Source organism: Dromiciops gliroides, chromosome 3 (genome assembly GCF_019393635.1).
Source record: "Dromiciops gliroides isolate mDroGli1 chromosome 3, mDroGli1.pri, whole genome shotgun sequence".
NCBI classification, from domain to species: domain Eukaryota; kingdom Metazoa; phylum Chordata; class Mammalia; order Microbiotheria; family Microbiotheriidae; genus Dromiciops; species Dromiciops gliroides.
The window spans coordinates 272074532-272095598 of NC_057863.1; the positions used below are offsets into that span (position 1 = coordinate 272074532).

At 38.3% G+C, this 21067-nt stretch overlaps 2 protein-coding genes across 10 annotated transcripts in view; both read left to right on the forward strand.

Annotated features, from left to right (window-relative positions):
* Window positions 1-17363, forward strand: part of PWP2 (PWP2 small subunit processome component) — a 58263-nt gene extending 40900 nt beyond the window's left edge. For 3 of the 8 annotated variants that reach the window (XM_043997015.1, XM_043997019.1, XM_043997020.1), the window contains 4 exons: window positions 558-776; window positions 1207-1357; window positions 2684-2758; window positions 3225-4108. In XM_043997015.1, coding sequence (XP_043852950.1) covers window positions 558-776; window positions 1207-1357; window positions 2684-2758; window positions 3225-3381 — 602 coding nt within the window. In that variant the 3' untranslated portion in view covers window positions 3382-4108. Of the gene's footprint in view, window positions 1-557; window positions 777-1206; window positions 1358-2683; window positions 2759-3224; window positions 4109-6138; window positions 6264-16926 lie in introns of those variants that run through there. The other 5 variants (XR_006355735.1, XR_006355736.1, XR_006355737.1 and 2 more) reach the window with 5 other exon arrangements.
* A 311-nt stretch (window positions 17364-17674) lies between these two features.
* The window catches only part of GATD3 (glutamine amidotransferase class 1 domain containing 3), a 30045-nt gene continuing 26652 nt past the window's right edge, over window positions 17675-21067 (forward strand). Inside the window, exons 1-2 of one of the 2 annotated variants that reach the window (XM_043997234.1) lie at window positions 17675-17990; window positions 19512-19564. In XM_043997234.1, the coding sequence (XP_043853169.1) occupies window positions 17850-17990; window positions 19512-19564 (194 nt within the window). In that variant the 5' untranslated portion in view covers window positions 17675-17849. The remainder of the gene's footprint in view (window positions 17991-19511; window positions 19565-21067) is intronic. The other variant, XM_043997235.1, reaches the window with a different exon arrangement.

Here is a 21067-nt window from a genome sequence, read left to right on the forward strand (position 1 = left end):
CTTAATTAACATTTCAAAATCAATTGCCTATCCTTGATAGCTTTTATCCTCATCATGAACTGTATGTAGGGAAAATTTTGCAATGTTTATCTTTTTCCTCAGTTGCATCTTGTGACTTAGATTTCTTGATTTCTTCTGGACTGGAATAGGGAAGTGTTACCTGGGTATAGGACTATAGAAATTGAACCTTCAGGATATTGAGTGTCCAGTGTGCGTTTTGGATCATGCTTCAAAGACTTCTGACTTTATCAGTGTGTATTCTTCAGCAGTTCAATACTTCTAGAACTTAGATGATTTTTGAAAGTTTCTGTGACCCACAAATTTATAAAGGCAGCCAACCTGGGCTTGTTGTGGGACAGTGGGCAGTAGACGTAGTCTTTTACCACAACTGCACTTGAGGCCTTTTCATCTTCCTAGGACCTGATAAGTTATCCCTTTCCTAGCTTGTCATAAATTATATGTGGATAGTAACTGTCATCAAGGCCTTTGCCTTGTACTACAGAACCTCTCTGAAATATTTTCTGTTTGGTAATTTAGTGGACTCTTTCCTTCCCTAGGGCGATGCTGGGCAGCCACCACTACTGAAGGCCTTCTTATCTACTCTCTTGACTCTGGGCTAGTCTTCGATCCATTTGAACTGGATATCAGCATCACCCCCAGCAGTATACGTGCAACATTGAGACAGAAGGAATTCACAAAGGCAATAATGATGGCCTTTCGATTAAATGAGAAGAAGTTGATCCAAGAGGTCCTTGAGTCAGTCCCCAGCCATGAAAGTAAGCAATGAGCTTAAACTCATAGTTCTCATCATTAAAGGCCTCGAATAAAAATCTGCAGAATGCTTATGGAATGAGTGTCACTCATAAGGGATAGTAAATTATCTGTAAGCCTAATATTCTTGTTGCTTCTGGACTCTCATGTTTAATTGTTTGGGTAATGTCCAGATAAACAGTCAATGCAGTCATTTGTTAATGTGGAGGGAAAAAAAAAAGCTGTACTAATACTTTTTTAGAAAATTCTCCCTTTAATTTTTCATTTTTCAGCTGATTTTAAAAATTAAATTCAGTGAACACTGGTTAAATCATAAATTATCAGAACTAACTTTTGGTTTTCTTTGGAATGAGGAATTGAAATGGGTGATTATTTTCTCTTAATCTGAGTTTTTCAGAGAATTCATATTAGCCTTTTCTTTCCCTTTTCCTACAGTTGAGGTTGTTGCATCATCACTTCCTGAATTGTATGTAGAAAAAGTACTTGAATTTTTAGCTTCAGCCTTTGAGACATCTCATCATTTAGAGTTTTACCTCATTTGGACCCAGCGATTACTCATGCTGCATGGCCCAAAATTGAAATTGAGGTAAGTATGTGCACCTCCATAATATTTCTCTGCTTGCCACCACCCTAGTTCAGACCCTCACCACCTCCCATTTGGACTATTGTAATAGCCTCTTAATTGGCCTTCCTTGTTCAAGTCTCTCCTCATAACACACTACCCTCCACACTGCTGCCAGCATGAACAGATCTAACTATGTTCCCCTAACTTCTCTACTCAATAAACTCCAGTGTTAGATTCTATTTAGCTATATAGATTCTATTTGTTTGTGCGTGTGTGTGTGTGTGTGTGTGTGTGTGTGTGTGTACTCTCTATATAAATTCTTCACAGTCTAATGCCTTCCTGTGTAGCCAGCCTTCTTTCACATTACTGCCCTTCATGCACCCATAGCCCTACCATGGTGTGTGACTTGCTGTTCCTCATACATAATGCTCCATCGTTTTCCCTTTGTATTGACTTGTCTCCTATGCCTAGAATTCTCTCCTTCCTTAACTCTGCCTCAAAGAATTTGTCTTTCTTTAAGACTCAGCTCCAACACCACTCTTCTTGGAAGTCTTTCCTGGTTCTCTGAACTGCTAGTGCCTTCCTCTCTAAGGTCATCTTCTATCTGCTCTTTGTGTGTCTTGTAAAGCCTATTCATATATGATGTGTTGTCTCTTTCATTGGAATGTCAGCTTCCTGAAGGGTCTTCTTTTACTTTTAAAAGAGCACAGAGCCTGTTACAAAGCTAAGTACTTAATAAATGTTTTGGATTATGTCTAGAGAGACAACTAATATAATGGATAGAACTCTGGCCTTAGAATCAGTAAGACCTAGGTTTGAGTCCTACCACAGAACAAAACAAGTCATGTGGCTCTGGACAGGGTACTTAGTCTTGGCGTCCACAGCTGTAAAATGGGGACAATGATAACAGCATCTCACCTCCCTGGGTAGATGTGAGGATCCAATGAGATGTGTGTCATACATGTTTCAAGGCTTTGGAGTAGAAATGTAGCACGTGTGGCCCTCAGCATTCTACAGTGAGGCCTAAATGAGACGAAAATGGAATCAGGAGACATTTAACAGGATAGACTTTAAAATGGTGGTGAATCAATAGGCAGCCTGCAAGGATCCTGACATGTGGAACCTCACTGCTACAGAACATTCTATAAACATTAGCTGTTGTTATTTATAAAGTCATGGCAGAACTGCTCAGAACTCATCAGAATTTAATAGTTGAGTTGGTCCATTTGTTCCATTTATCTATAAAGGCACACAGAAAAACAAAAACTTCACATATAAGTGAAAAACTGATTTAAAATAAGGATTACCTGGAATATTTGTTGACATCCAGGGTTTCTTCTTTTTCAGAGCCGGAAAATTGTTGGCCTTAATTCAATTTCTTCAAAAGAGTATTCAGCGTCACTTTGATGATGTTTCCAAACTGTACGTACATACTGCTTCCATTTGTTTACTGAATCTTTTAAAAAATTTTTTTATCAGTATGATTAAATGGCTAGGAATTCCTATTGGGTGGAAATCTGAGCCAACAGAATTCTGGTCCTTTTTCTTAAGAGACATGGGGTCAAGGATCATCTTCAATTTACTTTAAATTAGGGTAATAACCCTTGTTCCATGCTATATACATACCTTTCCCTATCATGTTTCCAGGGTTAATGCTTTAATTTTTGGTCCTTTATGAAGACCTAAAAAAAGAGTAATCTTTCTCCCATGGCAAGACACTAATGGGGGAATCAATGAAATGTATATATGTTGTTTTTTACTTGGACTTTAAACAAAAATCACCTGACGGAAGTAGTTGCCAAGGAATATGAATGCTGAGAGAAATATTGCAAATGTTATCTAGGGTTTCCTGTAGGATTGTAACTTTTTATATCATTTCTTTCAACAGCTGTGACTGGAATCGCTATAATATTAAATATGCCTTGGGGGTTTCCCAACAACGGGGTGTGAAACGGTCTTCAGAACCCCTGGAAAGCGATGAAGACTCAGACTCGGAATCTGCAAATTTACAGCTGATGAAGGAAGAAGAAGAGATGCAAATGTAGCAGCAGCATTTTCTAAGCTGTGTTAGATTTAATTCTTCCTAATTTGGGTAAGACTCACCCAAAAGAGAAGAAATAATTTTGTAGTGATTTTTCACTGGCACTACATGGCCCTTATAGTGGCTTCATATCAGAAATTAATGGACATGAGGGACAGAATAGACTCTGACTTTTTTTAAAGCTAAAGGAGTCCAACCCTTTCATTTTATATATTCAGAAACAAAGGCCCAGAGGACTGTGATATGGGATTTGCAGTGAGACATATACTTTTTTGCAAAAATCTATTTTATATTTTTAAGAATGTTTATTATTAAAACCACAAGGATGTGGTTCTGACTCAGTTTTCACCTTTATTATGGACCTACATCATTAAACCTGATAATACTTTCTGATGTGTACTCAGACTTGGAAAATTTTGGTGGGGTTTTAAAGCTAGTAATTCGTTAATTTAGAAATGTAAAATCAGAAAATGGAGAGGACAAAGCTGTGATAGAGTAAAAAGAGTACTGGATTTGAAGTCAGAAAACCTGGGTCAGGATTTTGACTGTCACTGCTTCTGTGTCCTTGGGCAGGTCATTTAATCATCAGTTGTAAAAATGAAGAGGTTGATCTGGGTTATTTTTTAGTTTCCACCCAGCTCTACATCTAAGATCCTAAATTTATTCAGTGAACATTAAATTCTCTAAAAACAATTGCCCTCGAAATAAATATTGAAACTTTACCTTTCCAATATCTGCCTTGTACATATGTTTTTCTTTTCAAACTTATTGAAAGGATTTGGTTCTTCAGTGTTGCTGTTTAAGATGTATTCTTAGACATAGATTTTTAGATTATCTCTGTTAAAATAATTACAGAACTGGGGCTTTGAAAACATTTTAAAATTTAATCCATAGTGTTGGGAGCAGAATTCAATTGGCAGGCTGAAGGGTACATCAGATTAGAGTGGTGATGGATTGTCGGGTTGAGGTCAGGAAAAAAAAATGCTATCACGATCAGACATTACTTGCCTTATTCCATGTGGCTAATAAAAACACAGAAGTCATAGAGAGAGTGATGAGACAGAAGCACACAGGACTTCTTAGAAAGCCAAGCAATGGTTTTTGTGACCAGGAGTTTTGCAGACCTAAACACTAAACAAAATCTGTTCCTGAAAGAAGTAGTAGGCTGGTAAACTAGAGTTAAATCTTTTAGTTTAAAGGAGCCACACATTACTGTTGGGAGGATCTTCACAATGATCTAGTTTTATTTTTACCATGAATATAATGCCAACCAACAATATATTGTGACTGGTAATGCAAGCTTAGTTTACATGAATACAAATGTAGATCAAGAGAGGTAATCATTTCACTGTAAACTGTACCACCAACCACATGTAGTGTATTCTTTTTTTTAAAATTATTATATAAGTCCCTTTATTTGTATATAATATAATCTATTGATATTATGTGATATTTTCTTTATTTAATAGATAAGAATTTTCCTATTCCCCACAATTGAGAAAATATATCATTCTTTTTTTTCAGTTTTTAATATTAAAATATTTAGACTACTAATTAGAATTTATTGCAGTATGTAATGAGATGTGAGTCTAAACATATTTTTGAGTGGTCACACTCCTCTTGTACCAATAACTTTTATTGAATAATTATTTCCCATACCCAGTGTTTTGTAATCTTTGGTCTAATCAGATGCTAATCTATTATATGTCTTCGGTCCTATTTCTGGGCTCGATTCTACTGCTCCATTTTTTGTTTGGATTTGTTTTTTTGTCCAGTACCAGATAGTTTTCATAATTACTGCTTTACTTTTGAGACCCGACAGTTTGGGGTTATTTTGTTTTCATAGTTCCCTTTGATATTCTTGCCAATTTGTTTATTCATACCATTTTTATGATTTGACCTAATTTGATTAATTTGATTGGTACAGCATTGAACATGTAAATTAAGTTGAGTGATATTGACATTGTTTTTTTTTTTAATTAATAAAGTATTTTATTTTTTTCCTGTTACCTGTAAAGATAGTTCTCAACTTTTGTTTATACAAGCTTTCCAATTTCAGATTTTTCTCCCTCCCTCCCCTCCTTCCCCCCTCCCCTAGACCAGCAGGTAATCTGATATAGATTATATATATATATATATATATATATATATATATATAAAATCTGATATAGATTTTATATATATATATATACACACACACACACACACATAATAACATTAAACATATTTCTGCATTAGTCATGTTATAAGAGAAAAATCAGAGCAATGACGAAAAACCTCAAAATAGAAAAACATCAGCACCAAAAACAAAAGAAACAGTATGGTTCATTCAGCATCTACTCCACAGTTCTTTTTTTTTTCCCCTGCATTTGGAGATCCTCTTCTATCATGAGTTCCGTGGAACTCTTCTGTACCATTGCATTGGTGAGAAGAATATAGTCCATCACAGTAGATCAACACTCAATGTTGATGATACTGTGTACAATGTTCTTCTGGTTCTGCTCATCTCACTCATCATTAGCCCACACAAGACCCTCCAGGTTTCTCTGAACTCCTCCTGCTCATCATTTCTTCACATGTAGTGTATTCTTATAGTTCTGGATGCTACCTTGTGAAAAGGATAATAATTTAGTAAATACAATGTTGGACCCAGGCCTTTTTTTTTTTTTGACTCATGTTCTGTAAATTCGATTTCCGTGAGATAGAGTTGCATGAAGTTGTCAGCCTCACTCAGTCTTTTTTTCTCTTGTCTTGTACCTAGGAAGACTTGGGTTCAAATTCCAATGACACTTTGTAACTGTGTACCCCTGGACAAATCACAATCCTTTTTGAGACTCACTTTCCTCATCTGTAAAATGGGAATCGTAGCACCTACTGGACAATGTTGTGAGGATCAAACGAGATTTTATATATATGTGTGTGTGTGTGTGTGTGTGTGTATGTATGTGTATGTACATATGTATTTGTATATATGTCTATGTATATTTGTATATACATATGTATGTGTGTGTGTGTGTGTGTGTGTGCGCGCGCGCGCACATGTGTGCACACACACTTTGGAAACATTAAGTGTTATTTTGGAACTCATCCAAAGGAGAAAAACAAAGATGGTGAAGGATCTGTAAATTATGTCATATGAAGAATGGCAGAAGGAACTAGGTATGTGTTAGATAGAACATGATAGCTGTTTTCAGTGTTGGGGGTTGGCCTGTGGAAGATTGGCTCTGTATTCACTAAGGAAGAAATAGTGATAATAAATAGGAAAATTTTAAGGAAGGCATTTTTAAGAATGGAATTCAACAAATTAAACATTTGGAATAGAATGAACAGCCTTGTCAAGTAATGAATTCCCCATAGCATCATGGTGCAATAGAATGAGCGTTGAATTAGAGACAGGTGACTGATTCAAGCCCTTATGTTGCTACTTGCTACCTATTAATCTTTTTTTTCCCCACTGAAAATTTTTAATAGTTTGCCAAATATACTGTTATTAGGATTATATCACTTAAATTTTAAAAATTGGCATAGATAATTCTATTAAATAATGAACCCAAATTAACATATCAGCAACCCTTGCAGTCCAGTAATGGCCCCCAAATCCCAACAGCATGAATTACAGTCAAACACATTTTTAAGGAGACATAATTTAGACATTTAAATCAAAGTAACTAAGACAGACTCAGTACATTCGTTGAAGTACACTATATATTAATCTTGTGCAAGTATCTTAACCTCTGGATCTCAGTTTCCTCATCTTTAAAATAAGTAGTTCAGACCAGATTACCTCTTATGCTCCTATCATTGGAACTACTGAAGGAGAAGCTAGATGGATGTCATGAACTACTTGTGTGACTTTGAGCAAATCCTTGAATTTCCAGATAGGACTCAGTTTTTCTTGTGTCAAATAAGGTTGGGCTAAATGTCAGTTCCATTGAAATTTTGATGTTACATGATTTTGTGTTACAAGAGGTGACATCTATTATGATTATGATGATCTCCTGTATGTAGTTTTTTTGTTTTTGTTTTTGGTGAAGTAATTGGGGTTAAGTGACTTGCCCAGCGTCACACAGCTAGTAAGTGTTAAGTGTCTGAGGCCGGATTTGAACTCAGGTCCTCCTGAATCCAGGGCCGGTGCTCTATCCACTGCGCCACCTAGCTGCCCCTGATTATGATGATCTCAGAGGTCTCTTATCCATGCCTAAGATTCTGTGGTTCTAGAAAATTACTCTCAAGGACTAATTGAAATATCAGTCTATAAGCATATTAATGGGGTTAATCTAGAATATGAAAGAAAAGTCTGTGGTTGCAAAACCATGACATTTGAATGTAGATTGACTTTTTAGTTTTTATCAAGGAAGATTAAAAAAATAAGAGAGCTACTGTTGGTATGAGGTCTTAACCTGTACCTTGTACCTTCAGGTCCTCCCTATTCCTCACTATCAAAACTTGTGTTTGAAAAGCATCTTTGTTCACCTAGATGATTACAAAAGTGTCTTTCCAAGATTCTATTTTTACCCCTCCTGGGCAATTTATTTGAATGGCATGAACCCTTAATGTGTGCCTCCCCGCTCCTTACACCCACTTACTCTATAGAGTTTCAGGGATGAAATAACAGGTATGGGAGATATTTGGAGGAGACTTCCCCAGCTCTTTTAATACATATTGCTGAATTAATCCATGTATGGTCAAGATTAAACATAATTTTTGTTTGAATAGTAAGTGAAGTCCTTAGGTGGGATGTTGCAAAGTATAATTATAGTTTTAAAAAAATTCCATAATACAGTTGCAACATTTGTTTTATTTCCTGAAATGCAATGTGTCCCAGCCCCTACTACACTAGAGGCACTTAGTTGTGCCCCTTTTTGGGTTACAGATTGGACTAAGTATATGCAAAGAGTTCTATATGGCAAGGGGCCCTATAAGTAAAGAACCCATGACTATCAGTATAGCAGGAAGGTGAGGCAGAGGGCATCACAGTTTTAGGCTATGAGACCTCATTTTGATTGCTGGTGCTCTAAATAGTATGAATAGTATGCTATATTCTAAATATATGGTTCCTTGTCCAATGACAAACGAATGGACATATTTCTAGAGCAACTAAATCATATCAATCTTGACATTCTTGCTATAAACAAAACCAGAGGAAAGAAGAAAGTTATATCCAAGTGAAAAGATGACTCCTAGCTCCACCTTGGAGAAACAAAGGAGTTGATGAAATAAGTTTTATTGTATACCCACCCAGAGGCAACAAGAAAAATGATTTCATGGTATAATTTTGCAGTACAAGTATTGTATTATCATTGATGGGTATTTGAAAAGAGACTACCTTGAAAATAATTGTGGCTTATGTGTCAATGTTTATTGCAGAAGATGAAGTGGTAGAGAGATTCTATTAAGGACTTAGATAATCCTCCAAATCAAATCAACATACACTGATACTTGGTTGATATCAGTGCACAGGTGGGAAAAGGTGAGGACAGGGAGAAACATGGGAAAGCTTGGTTTAGGAAACAAGAAGGAAAGAAACCAAAGATTTTATATTATACAGAAACCTCATACCTCTATGTTATGAATGCTTTCTTGGGGAAAAATGATCACCAAATATAACACCATAGAGAATAAAATAGATTATAATTTATTGGATGGTAAAGGATTTGTTATTGATGAGAGAGAGCTATTTCTAAACCAGTTCTCCAATTGTACAGTTAGGCAATCAACTTATCAGATAGAGCTAAAACAAAAAAACAAGAAGAAAAAGGTGGCGTATTATTGAAATGGTTTAACCCTGAATTTAAACAAGTGGGTGAAATTTAAAAATGGGAAATGGACAACAGAAATGACATAAATACTAACAATAATAATTTTATCCAGAATTTTAACTAATGGAGACTGGAAGGGGCCAGACAGTCCTTTAGGAGAAGAAAGGCAAGGCTGGTTTAGAATGTAAATTTGAAAAATGTTATGAAGAAGGATGGCAATTATGAGCAGTACTATCACGAAGCAGAAGTTGAGGGTAAAACAAGTTTTAAGAAAACCTGCCAATGTGACTAAGTAAATTCATCCCAAGGGCACTCAAGGATGAAAATTGAGGGATGACTACAGAGAAGAAAAATGGAAAAAACTGGTGCATTTTGAATAAACTTTTCTCCGTTAAGGCTAACGAAGCCCCCACATATTTCTAGTAGAGACAGAAATGGCATCAAAGATTGAATATAAATGACAAAGCATAAAGTGCTTACTATGTGCCAAGCACAAAGCTAAACACTGAGGATAAAAATAGAAGAAACATGATATTCCCTGCTTTCAAGGTCCTCACATAAAAAGAAATTTCAGCTGTAGGAAGCATTGGTGTCATCTGGAACTAGCTTATTAGCTGAATTGTCAGTTAGCTTTTACACTTCAGAAATCAGTAAATGCTACAAATTAGGACTTGATTTATTGTTTTGTTGGTTAACTAGGCTAAAGAAAGTGATGGAGAAAATGTTAATAATGCAGATTAAACTTAGTAGTGTTTTTTGGGTGCATTTTTTTTTTTGAGAGACCTGGTTGTTAAACATTTACCAGTACACTTTTGACTACAGGGCAGCTGGAGAGGACCAGAAGGTCTAAGAGCGTGGTGATGGAAGTCATGGCATGACCCAGTTGTCCTTGGGTTACGTAAAATCAAGTAACAGTGTTGAGGCATGGCAAGGTGTAGAGGTGATGGGATGCTGTGGCAGAACAGATGGTAAGACCTGCTGGTCCTCCCATGTTGTTGCAGGGAATAGAGTTGACTCATCTAAGTCCTGTATGTAGTTAAGCAGCCTAGACAATAAAGACAGATTAGGATGGGGGTGATGAGTTTTCTCCCAGCCTGACTGTCCCTGTGAAAGAGGGTAGTATGGGAGGGGAAGGAGGACTAGGACACCCTCTGTGGTGGTAGGTCTTCCTACTGCCAGCTGTAACTATTTTAGATAGAGAAGTCTATATTGTTTTTCCTACTTTTACTTCATTTTGAGATTATAGACATACACACAAGCTCACTAGTAGATCATTTAAAAAATATATTGTTAAATATTTCTCAATTACATTTTTTATTTTAGACTTTTATTTTCCAAATTACATGTAAAAGCAAATTTTGACATCAATTTTTTAAAAAACTTTGTGTTCCAACTTCTCTTCCTCTTTCCCCCATCCCAAGAACTCAATTCAACATAAATTATACATGAGTAGTCCTGGCAAATAGTTCTACCTTATCTAGGTTGTGAGTGGAAACTGATAAAAACAAAACTTCAGATTAAGGAATTGTCCAAAAAAAAAAAATGTGTTTCAGTCTGTTTTCAGATACCATCAGTTCTTTCTCTGTAGATGTACTACAACTTTCATAGATTCTTCAGAGTTATATTGGATCATTGCCTTGCTGAAAATAACCATGCGCTTCCCAACAGATCATCTTACACTAATGCTGTTATTTTGTATACAGTTCATTTCTCTCCGCTTCAGTTCATGTGTGTCTTTCCAGGTTTTTCTGATAGCATCCTGTTCATCACAATTTCTGTATAGTACCTTGAACTTGACAGAATTTTCTTCATAATAGCCCAGCAGAGTAGGTACCATACATTTTGACATTGTAGTCAATCAATGTAACTATTTCCCTTCATCCCATTCCCTTCCAATGATATTTATTCCATTGTCTACCTTATTTTGCCTGAATCTTCCTCATAAATGTTTTGCTACTGACTGCCCCCTTCCCCGCTCTACCCTTCCTTCATTCACCCTTCCCTCCTTATCCTCTTCCCTTCCTACTTTCCTGTAGGGTTAAATAGATTACTCTTCTCTATTGGATGTGTGTGTTATTCCCTCCTTAAGCCTTCTCTGATGAGGTTATGGCCTTTGAGCTAATTCTGTTTTCTAAATTTTTCTTCCTTCCTCCTCAACTCTCCCTATGAAATCAAGCAATTCAACATATGTCATACATGTGGTATTTTGCCGAACATCTTCACCTTCCTCTAAAGTGTTTTGCTTTTTACAGCTCCCTTCCCTAAACTTCCCTCCTTCCCTTCTTCTCCCCCCTTCCCCCCCATCTCCTTCTCCTCCCACTTTTCCTCAGGGCAAAAATATATTACTATACCCGCTTGAGTATGTATGTTATTCCCTCTTTGAGCCAATTCTGTTGATAGTGAAGTTCACTCACTCCCCCTCTTCCCCTCCCCTCCATAGGCTTTTTTCTTGTTTCCTTCCTATGAGCTACTTCTCCCCATCCCACCTCTTCCCTCCCCCCTCCCCCAGTCTATTCCTCCTACCCCTCATCCTTATTTTAAAGATGTCATCATGGTTAGCTAGATGGTACAGTGGACAAAGCACCAGCCCTGAGCCCAGGAGGCCCAGAGTCCAAATCTGGCCCCAGACACCAGACAACCCACCTTGTTTGCTCCACAAAGAACAAGGATATACAAAAAATAAATGCTTTACAAGTACCATCCCTTCATATTCATTTCAAACCTGTGTCCTTTGTGTATTCCTTGCTGAAAAAGTTCTTATGAGTTGGAAGTATTATTTTCTCATGTATGACTAAACAGTTTAATCTTTTATTGTCCATTGTGATTTCTTTTTCCTGTTTACTGTTTTATTATTATCCAGGGTCTTGTATTTGAAAGTCAAATTTTCTATTCAGTTCAGGTCTTTTCATCACAAATGCCTGAAAGTCCTATTTTTCATAGAAATTCCATTTTTTCCCCTGAAAAATTATGCTAAGTTTTGCTGGGTACATATTTTTGGCTGTAGTCCCAGTTCTTTTGCCCTCTGGAATATCATATTCCATGCCCTCCGGTCCTTAAATGTAGAAGCTGCTAGATCTTGCTTTATCCTTATTGGAGTTCCACAGTATTTGAATTCCTTTTTTCTAGCTGCTTGCAATATTTTCTCCTTGACCTGGGAGTTCTAGAATTTGACTATAATATTCCTGGAGGTTTTCCTTTTGGGATCTCTTTCAGGAGGTGATTGGTGGATTCTTTCAATTTCTATTTTAGCTTCTGCTTCTAGAATATCAGGGCAATTTTCCCTCACAGTCTCTTGGAGGATGGTGTCTGAGCTCTTGTTTTGGTCATAGTTTTCAGGTAGTCCAATGATTTTCAAATTATCTCTCCTAGATTTATTTTCTAGGTCAGCTGTTTTTCCAAGGAGATATTTCACATTGCCCTCTATTTTTCATTTAATTGGATTTGCTTTACTGTGTCTTGGTTTCTCATAAGGTCACTAGCTTCCATTTGTTCAATCCTAATTCTTAGGCAATTATTTTCATCAGGCAGTTTTTTAATCTCCTTTTCCATTTGGTTTTTCAAGCTGTCGACTTTTTTCTCATGACTCTGCTGCATCGGTTTCATTTCTCTTTTCATTCTTTCCTCCCTCTCACATATCTTCCTGCTTCTCACCTTCACTCCTGTTCTCAGCTTCAAAGGGTCCCAGGTGTTTTGGTTTGAGGGAGGGCCTATTTTGCTCTTGCCTGGCCTGTTCTCTGGTCCAGATAACCTCAAACCTACTTACTAAACAACCAACCAGCAAAGCTTTCTGTGGTATGGTTCTTACTTTGACAAGCCTGTGCACTTCACCCACCTTAGCCTCCAGCCACTCAGGATTTCTTCTTGGTTCCCCGCTGGGGTGGGACAGCCGAATTTTTCCCCTGCCCTGCTGGTACCCCTTCAGTTTCTTCCCGCCCCCTGTCCAACTGATCAGCCTTCTTACCAGACTGCACGCTCAGCTCCAGAAGACGCCAGCACTGTAGCCGATTCAGAGACTCTGGGTAAATTCCTCCGGCGGTGTGTCTGGTATGTCTGTCAGCTCGATCGCGGGGTTAGACTTTACTCATGGTCCAGCACAGCCCCCTGAAATCTATCTATAGCTGTAGAATAATCTCAGTCTGTATTTTTATGTTTTTCTGCTTCAGGGGTTCTTTTATTGCTGTTTTTGGAGTGATTGTATCAGGAGCTCTGTGCATTTAATGTCTTTCCTCCGCCATCTTGGCTGCACCCCCCTCTCAATTACATTTGAAAAAATTTTAACATTCATTTTTTAAAATGTTGAGTCCCAGGAGCCAAGATGGTGGAGTAAGCAGTAAACTGCCATAACACCCATATTCAGCTCCAAACAACGATAAAATAGCTCCCCAAAACAAATCCCGGAACAGCAGAGTCAGCAAAAAGAGCTCAACAAACTTGGAAGATCAGCAAGAGAGGGCTGTCTCAGGTAAAAGGGGAGCACAGTCTAGAACAGGAAGCATCCCTGCAAGTCCCACCTCAGCAAAGCATCAGGTGATCCCCAGTGCTGCAGAGCAGGCAAATGCCAACACCAGCACCTCCATGTCCCTCGGCATAGCCAGGGGAATGGGTAGACAGCTGCTAGTTGCCAGACTTCCACATGCTTCAGCTTAGTGCCACTGACCTCAGCACACACTACACAGGAGCACTAGGACCCTGTCTCAGCACCAGGTAAGCTGTCAGACCCCTATGGCCTCTGGCATCACTAGTCACCCCCAACCCTAGCCCTTCAGTCACCAGACACAAAGGTCCCCCGTGGGCCTTAGGGCAACATCAGTGCAGCACCAGGTAAACAACTAGGGCCTGCACAAGAAATATGAGAGCAGAGCTCTATTTTTAAGAGAAGAGGAAAAAGGCCAAAAAAGATGAGCAAAAAATAATAAAAAAGAATCTGACCATAGAGAGTTTTGGTGACAGGGAAGATCAAGACACAAACTTATAAGAGGACAATGATGTCAAAACACCTATAGGCAAAGCCTATAAAAATGGGAAGTGCTGTCAAGCCCAGAAAGAACTCATGGAAGAGCTCAAAAAGGAGCTTAAAATTCATATAAAAGAAGTTGAAGAAAAATTGGGAAAAGAAATGAGAGTGTTGTAAGAAGATGGGAGGGGTAAACATATCAAGGAGAATTTAGAACTCTTCTGGGAAGATTGTGAACCCAATGTAACTGATCTATGGTGACTTGGAGAAGGGACTTGGTGTGTTAGGAGTTAGGATAAATACAGGCTGCACACTCACTGATTGTTTTAATGTGGGTGCCCATTCTCATGAGAATGCAATAAAGATTTTTTTTTTTTTGGTTATACCAAAGTTGCCTCTGAAAAAACTTATTTTGAGAAGGTGGTCTGCATCTGTTTCTCACAACGTTCACTCCATGTATATATGGGAACTTGTTCCATTTTCAATTATCACTCACAACTGCCTTATCTTCATTTTCTCCCCTGATGCCTGCAAAGTTACTCAGATCTTCTTTATCCTTAAAAAATAAAACCCAGACATTGTACTGTGTTGTTCCCTCAAACTCTCATACTATGTCTCCCTTCACTTTGCTGTAAAAATGACAGCCATTTCTTTACCCCCCACTCTAGCACCTTACAATCTGGCTTCTGACAGCAGCACCAGTGAAACTGTACTCTTGAAGGTTATCAAGCATTTCCTTTTTAAAAAATGAAAACAAATTTAAAAAATATTTTTATGTAACTTATTTTTCTCAAAGTATCTCTTCTTTTTCCCCAAACACTATCCCATATAAAGAATAAAAAAAGGAGAGAAATAAATGCAGCAAAATGAACCAAAAAATGCATTGGACCACACCCATAGTGTATCCATGAGGAGGAGGTAACCTCAAAGATCTAATTTGGGGCCAAATTTGGTCATACTTTTGTAACATTCATGGGTGATTTTTTGGGGGAGGTTATTGTGAATTTTTTTCTTTTTTCATAAGCTTGTGTTAATGTTTTTTACATCACAATTTTCGCTAGCATCCTTCCCCCTCACCTAAATAATGTTATATCTGTGCATGTTACATATATATGCACATCCATATATATGTAGAAACATCCTATATAATGGTGTCTTTTAAAGGCAAAAAAAGAAAGAAAAATTTAGCACAATCTATATATCGATACATTGAAAAGGTTTGGAAATGTGCAATATGCAATAGTTATAGCCCTCCCATCTCCTTAAAGTGGTGGATTGGTAGTGTCCTCTCACATCTCCTCTTTCAATCCATGCTGCTTCTTTATAATTTTGCAACATTCACTTTTGATTTTTTTTGCGTGTGGTTCTTCCCATTGACATTGTTGTAGCTCCTGTGTATATTGTTTTCTTGGCTGTGATTACTCCGTTCTGCATCTGTTCATATAGATCTTTCCATGCTTCTTGGTATTCATTATACACATAATTTCTCAGCACAGTATTATTCTACTACATTTATGTATGTGAGAAAATAATTATTGATGGGTGTTAAGGGCTAAAATTCTAGCTAAACTGTCTAAAATATCTAATGAGTGGTCACCAATAAATTATAAGCTTTAGCAAGAGTTAGACTTTTAAGCATTTATTAAGGAGAATGAGAATTTGGTAAAGAGAAGAAAAAAGGCCTAGATTCCTATCTATTAAAGGGAGAGCGCATTTCTAGCTCCTTTCTCCATCAGCATCCTCAGGAAAGAGAGTGAGCCCGAGCGCCAGTCTCTTCCTTCTTCCTCCCACTAGCCAGCGTCACTTCCTGACACCAAAGAAAAGACTGCTGGTCTTGCCCTCAGACCTTCGCTTCATGGGCGGAACTCTTCTACAGTAAGTCTCCAGCAGGTGGCGTCATTCCAATCGTTACATGGGGAAATTCAGATTTCCCTTCTCATTACTTGCTTTCAGCTAGACCACACCCTCAGAACCACACTCAGATAGTAGTCAGCATCCTCGAACAGTCTGGGGAGGGGGGTGTCCAAATTTTTTGGGTTTATTACCATATATAGAGATATTGTCTTGAATCAAGGGGACAGTGCATCCTTTTGACCTGATGTAATCTACCTTTAATTACATGAACCAATTAGATTTGATTTGAAAAGGAATAAAAACCTGGAAAAGGAGTCATGCGCTCTCAATCTCTCTCTCTCTCTCTCTCTCTCTCTCTCTCTCTCTCTCTCTTTGGACATAAGGAGTTAGGGAGGTGTTTTGTCAATCCTTTACTGGTAGATATCGATAAATAGATAATATGCTTGCCCAGAACTGGTGTCTCTTGTAATTATTTTAAGTGCAACATGTAGGACAATTTGTTTAGATATTTCCCAGTTGATAGGTATCTACTTTGTTTCCAATTCTTTGATATTGCAAAAAAGTCTTATTATAAATATTTTGTTAGACTTTCTTCTTAACAATGGCTTCTTTGGGGTAACAGTTGAGGGGACATTTTAGTCACTTAATTTGCATCATTCCAAATTGCTTTCAGAATACATTAATGTATCCCATCTTTTTATACCCCCTCAAACATTAACTTCACATTTTTCATTAATCTTGGTTCACTATGGATTTAAATTTTTCTTATTAGTGATGTGGAACATTTTTTCATATGATTATTTATAGTTTGCAATTCTTCGGGAACTGTTTGTTTATATCTTTTGGCCATTTATCTAATGGGGAATGGAAGTATTTCTTAAATGCTAAGTCTGATTGCATTTTCTCATCCTCTGACCCTTTTTGTAACTTTTGACATTGTTGACACCATCTTGTCCTGAAAATTCTTTCTTTTGGCTTTCAGGACATTTTACTCCTGATTTTTTTTCTTCTTCTAAGCCTGGGTTTCCATTAAATCACTGGGGCTTCTCCTTTCCCTAGTGATCTCATCTACAACCATGGATTCAATTTATACCTCTACACACATGACTCCATCACTTTTCTGAACTCCAGTCCTGAAGTCTCAACTGCTTCCTGGACATCATCTGGATATTTTTCCAGCACTTCAGGGTCAACATATTAAAAATACGGAACAATAATCTTTGCTTCTGTAACTGCTCCTCCAAATTTGGAAGTCACCACCATCACCTGTCATTTAGGTTTTAAATCCCACAGATGGGTTTAACTATGCACGTTGCATGCAAGAGGTCACTTTATTGTTAGTTTTGTTTAATAAATTTCAAAATTATTTGTTTAGTTTTGGTTTTATGCTTATTTAATTTTTAAAATTTTGTTACAAGACTTCCAGGGAATGGAAGGAATATGTAAATGTTTGTAATGTTAAAAAACAAAACAAAAATAAAACTTTAAAAAATGTTTTATCGGGGTGGAAGCGACTTGTTTTAGGCAATTAACACAAGGAATTTTGCAGGTTGGTGTCAGTAAGGATGGATGTTGGGAGTTTCAATGTTTTCTTTGCTACGGTTCTTCCAGCCCTTGGAGGGCGCCAGACAGCAATTTTCTCTCTTCACCCTCCCGCCACTCAAAAGTGTTAGCCCCGCCCACTACCCTAAAGGAAGTATCTCCTCGGCCTCGGGGTCAGCCAAGCGCGTAAGCGCCTCTGGAGTAAGCGGTTCTAGCCCACGCCTGCTTTGCTCACGTGACTCTTCCGCCTGAAGGAAAGGGGCAGCGGAAGTCAAGGTCACGTGGGAATTCCCTTCACCTTGTGGAAGTACCACCTGCGCTACCTCCTGGTCCTCTCCGTGTCCAGCGACAGCGGCCTTAGCTATGTTTGCCGTGAGGTCCGCGGTGGCCTCCAGGCCGCTTTTCCCCGGCTGTCTGCCCTGGCTGAGGTCCGGCGGGCAGCAGCTTCCTCCCCTCGCCGCCTTTCACGGCTCCGCGCGGCGTCCCGGGGCCAAAGTAGCAGTCGTGAGTAAGGCGGAGACCGGACCTGCGGGGCCGCGGGGCATTGGCTGCCCCCGAAGGGGAGGCCGGCACGTGGCCCACGGGCTCCACAGCACTGGGTGCCGTAGTCGTGCTAGGACAGCGTAGCGGGAAGATTAGAGACTGGGGGCGGGGGGCGCGGGGTGAAATCCTGCCTTTGGTCCTTGTTAGCTTCTGACCTTGGGCAAATCGATTTCCTTCCCCGGTACTCCTTTCCTTCCCTCGTGTGAGGGTTGGGGTTAGACTACGATCTCTAAGGCCCCTTACAGCCTTCAGCTTCCCAGCGCACCCCAGTTTCCTTTTTTTTTTTTTTTGTATGTACCTTCCTTTCTGTCCTACTTAGAGAACCATCAGTTTGCAAAGGTAAAGGACAGTCAGTAACTTACAAAGGTAAAGGGACAATCAGTAACTTACAAAAGTAAAGGACAGTCAGTAACTTACAAAAGTAAAGGACAGTCGTTGTCGATTCCCTTCCTTACCCCATTTTGCGTTTTCTTGGCAAAGAACCTGGAGTTGTTTGCCATTTCCTTCTCCATTTCATTTTACAGGTGTGGAAACTGAGGCAAACAGTTAAATGACTTGTCCAGGGTCACACAGCTAGTAAGTGTCTGAGGTTAGATTTGAACTCAGGAAGATGAGTCTTCCTGACTTAAGGCCCTGTACTATATCCATTGCCACCTAGCTGTGACTAGGAGAGTCACTGGTTTACAAAAGGAAAGGACAATCAGATATGTCCAGATGTGACCAAAGGTAAAGGTCATTCAGATGCAGTCAAGTGCAATTGAAAACTTTGAGTGAAATTGAAAACTTTTTTGCTACTCTAGGAAGTTTTTATTAGTCACCTTCTCCAGACTTTCCTTTTTAGTAGCAACAGTGTGGGGGAAAAAAACCCCAAAACTTGTAAAGATTAGACCCAAAGTACCAAACCAGTCAAGTCAGCAAGCCTTACTGTGCTAAGTGCTGGGTATACAAAGAAACGGACAGTAATAAAATAAAAACAGCAGGAGAGAATTATTTAATTTTCTGACCATAACATCCTTATTTCACCCCAGTGAGAATCTGTGTTACAGAAAGGACAAAGTGATAAAGCTCAAAAGAGATAAAATTACTTTCCACATGTTTGCAGGCTGAGCAACTGCCAATCATTGTTGTTCAACTCAAAATAACAAGGATGAATTTTGTTTAGTACTTTCCTCTTGGCTTTGTAAAGTTAAATATTACCATTCTGCTGATGAAGAAAGGGAGTCTGGGGGAATCACAAAGCTAGTGGCAAAACCATTTCCATAATTGAGGGTTTTTCTCAGTTCTAAGTCTAGTCTTTCTACTACACCAGCCTGCTTGCCTGTCTTACTCCCTCACTAAGTTTTAAAGGTGACTCCCACAACCTTTCATTCCCACCAGACACCCAAACCAAAGCACTTTCTTGTTGCTTTCACTTCCACTGTCTTGGCCATAGTAGATGCTCCAAAATTTTGTAGAATGAATACCTTTCTTTTTTCTTCCCAGATTTTGTCTGGAAGTGGTGTTTATGATGGCACAGAAATTCACGAGGCCTCAGCGTAAGCCCCTTTCTATATAAAATCTGTTCTTTACTACAGTAGGGTACTATGGTAGAGTGGTTATATGGTTAGACCTATGTTAAGGAACATAGGTTAAAATCCTGTTTCTAACATTTATTAACTATGGCCATAGGCAAGTCACTTTTATAAATTTTAACATCCTCACTTGTCACATAGTAATAATAATATTAAAAATACCCACTTCACAGGTATGTCATGAGACTCAAGAGGTTGTATGTATATGGGTACATATATGTATAATACATAATACTTTGTAGACCTTAAAGTCATGTATAATTGACATCTATTTGTTATTATTACTCCACTCCAAGTTCAGAAATAACATTTTTTTCTGTTGAAGTAACTTTGTCAAGGTCTAGTAGAAAACCATCAATTTAGAGAGAAATTATGCTAGGCTAGTAGTAAGCTGAAGGATCTTGAAACTTGCTAGTCTTGTGGTGATCTGGTCACCACTGTGTGGGTACAAAATGTGTCAGACCTGTGGGTGGGGAAGAGGGGGAAGGGAAAAAGTAGGGAAAAGCCTTAGTTGACATTACACATATGACTTAAGTACTTTCTAGTTCCCCATACTGCTTGGTGAATTCGGTGTCAGGGAACTTTGGGACAAATAAAATTTCAGTTTATCTTAGCTCTATAGCCTATGAGTTTCCTTCCCAAGGGACTAGGATAATAGAGATTTGTATTGTTATTTAGTAATTCAACCTTAACCCTAATGTTAGAGTTAGAACACTTTTAGGTAAATGGTGTTATATTCAACAAGGATTTGTTGAAAGCAAAAATAAAGCAAAGTTGACAAGTAGTGTACACCTGGGACTCATACTTATCATTTGGTTAACAACCTATTTTAAAAACAATAATGGTAGCTGTCATATGGCACTTTTAGGATTTGCAAAGTGCCTTTTTAATTGTTATTTCATTTAATTCTCAAAACAAACTTGTGTGGGAAATATAGGTACCATCTTCATTTTATAGATGAGGAAACAGGCTTATAGAGTTAAGATAAGACAGCAAGCATTTATTAAGAACTTAATATATGCACTGTACTAAGCATGGAAAATACAAATACAAGCGTAAATAAAAACAATTTCTTCCCTCAAGGAGCTTATATTCTAAAGGGGAAAGACAGTACTCAAAAAGGATCTGGAAAGGAGTGGGGTGGAGTGGAGTGGAAAGGGGCAAGGGAAGGTCCCCAAGTTAGAAGAGAGATATTTAATTCTGGAAAGCCAGAGGCAGGGACAGGAGGAGAATGAATATTTGATAGCCCAGCAACCCCATCGCTCCCTCCATGGAGGCCCTGGGAGGAATTCACCAATGGAAGAAAGGGGCTGGCATGATAGAAGGATATTCTAGGGTGAGGTGACAGCTGAGTATAGTGACAAATTCCAGAAAGAGCAGGAAGGGAATAAATAAAAATTAAGTGACTTGTTCATGGTCACAGAGCTGATTTGTACTTAGATCTTCCTTACTTTAAGTCCAGTGCTG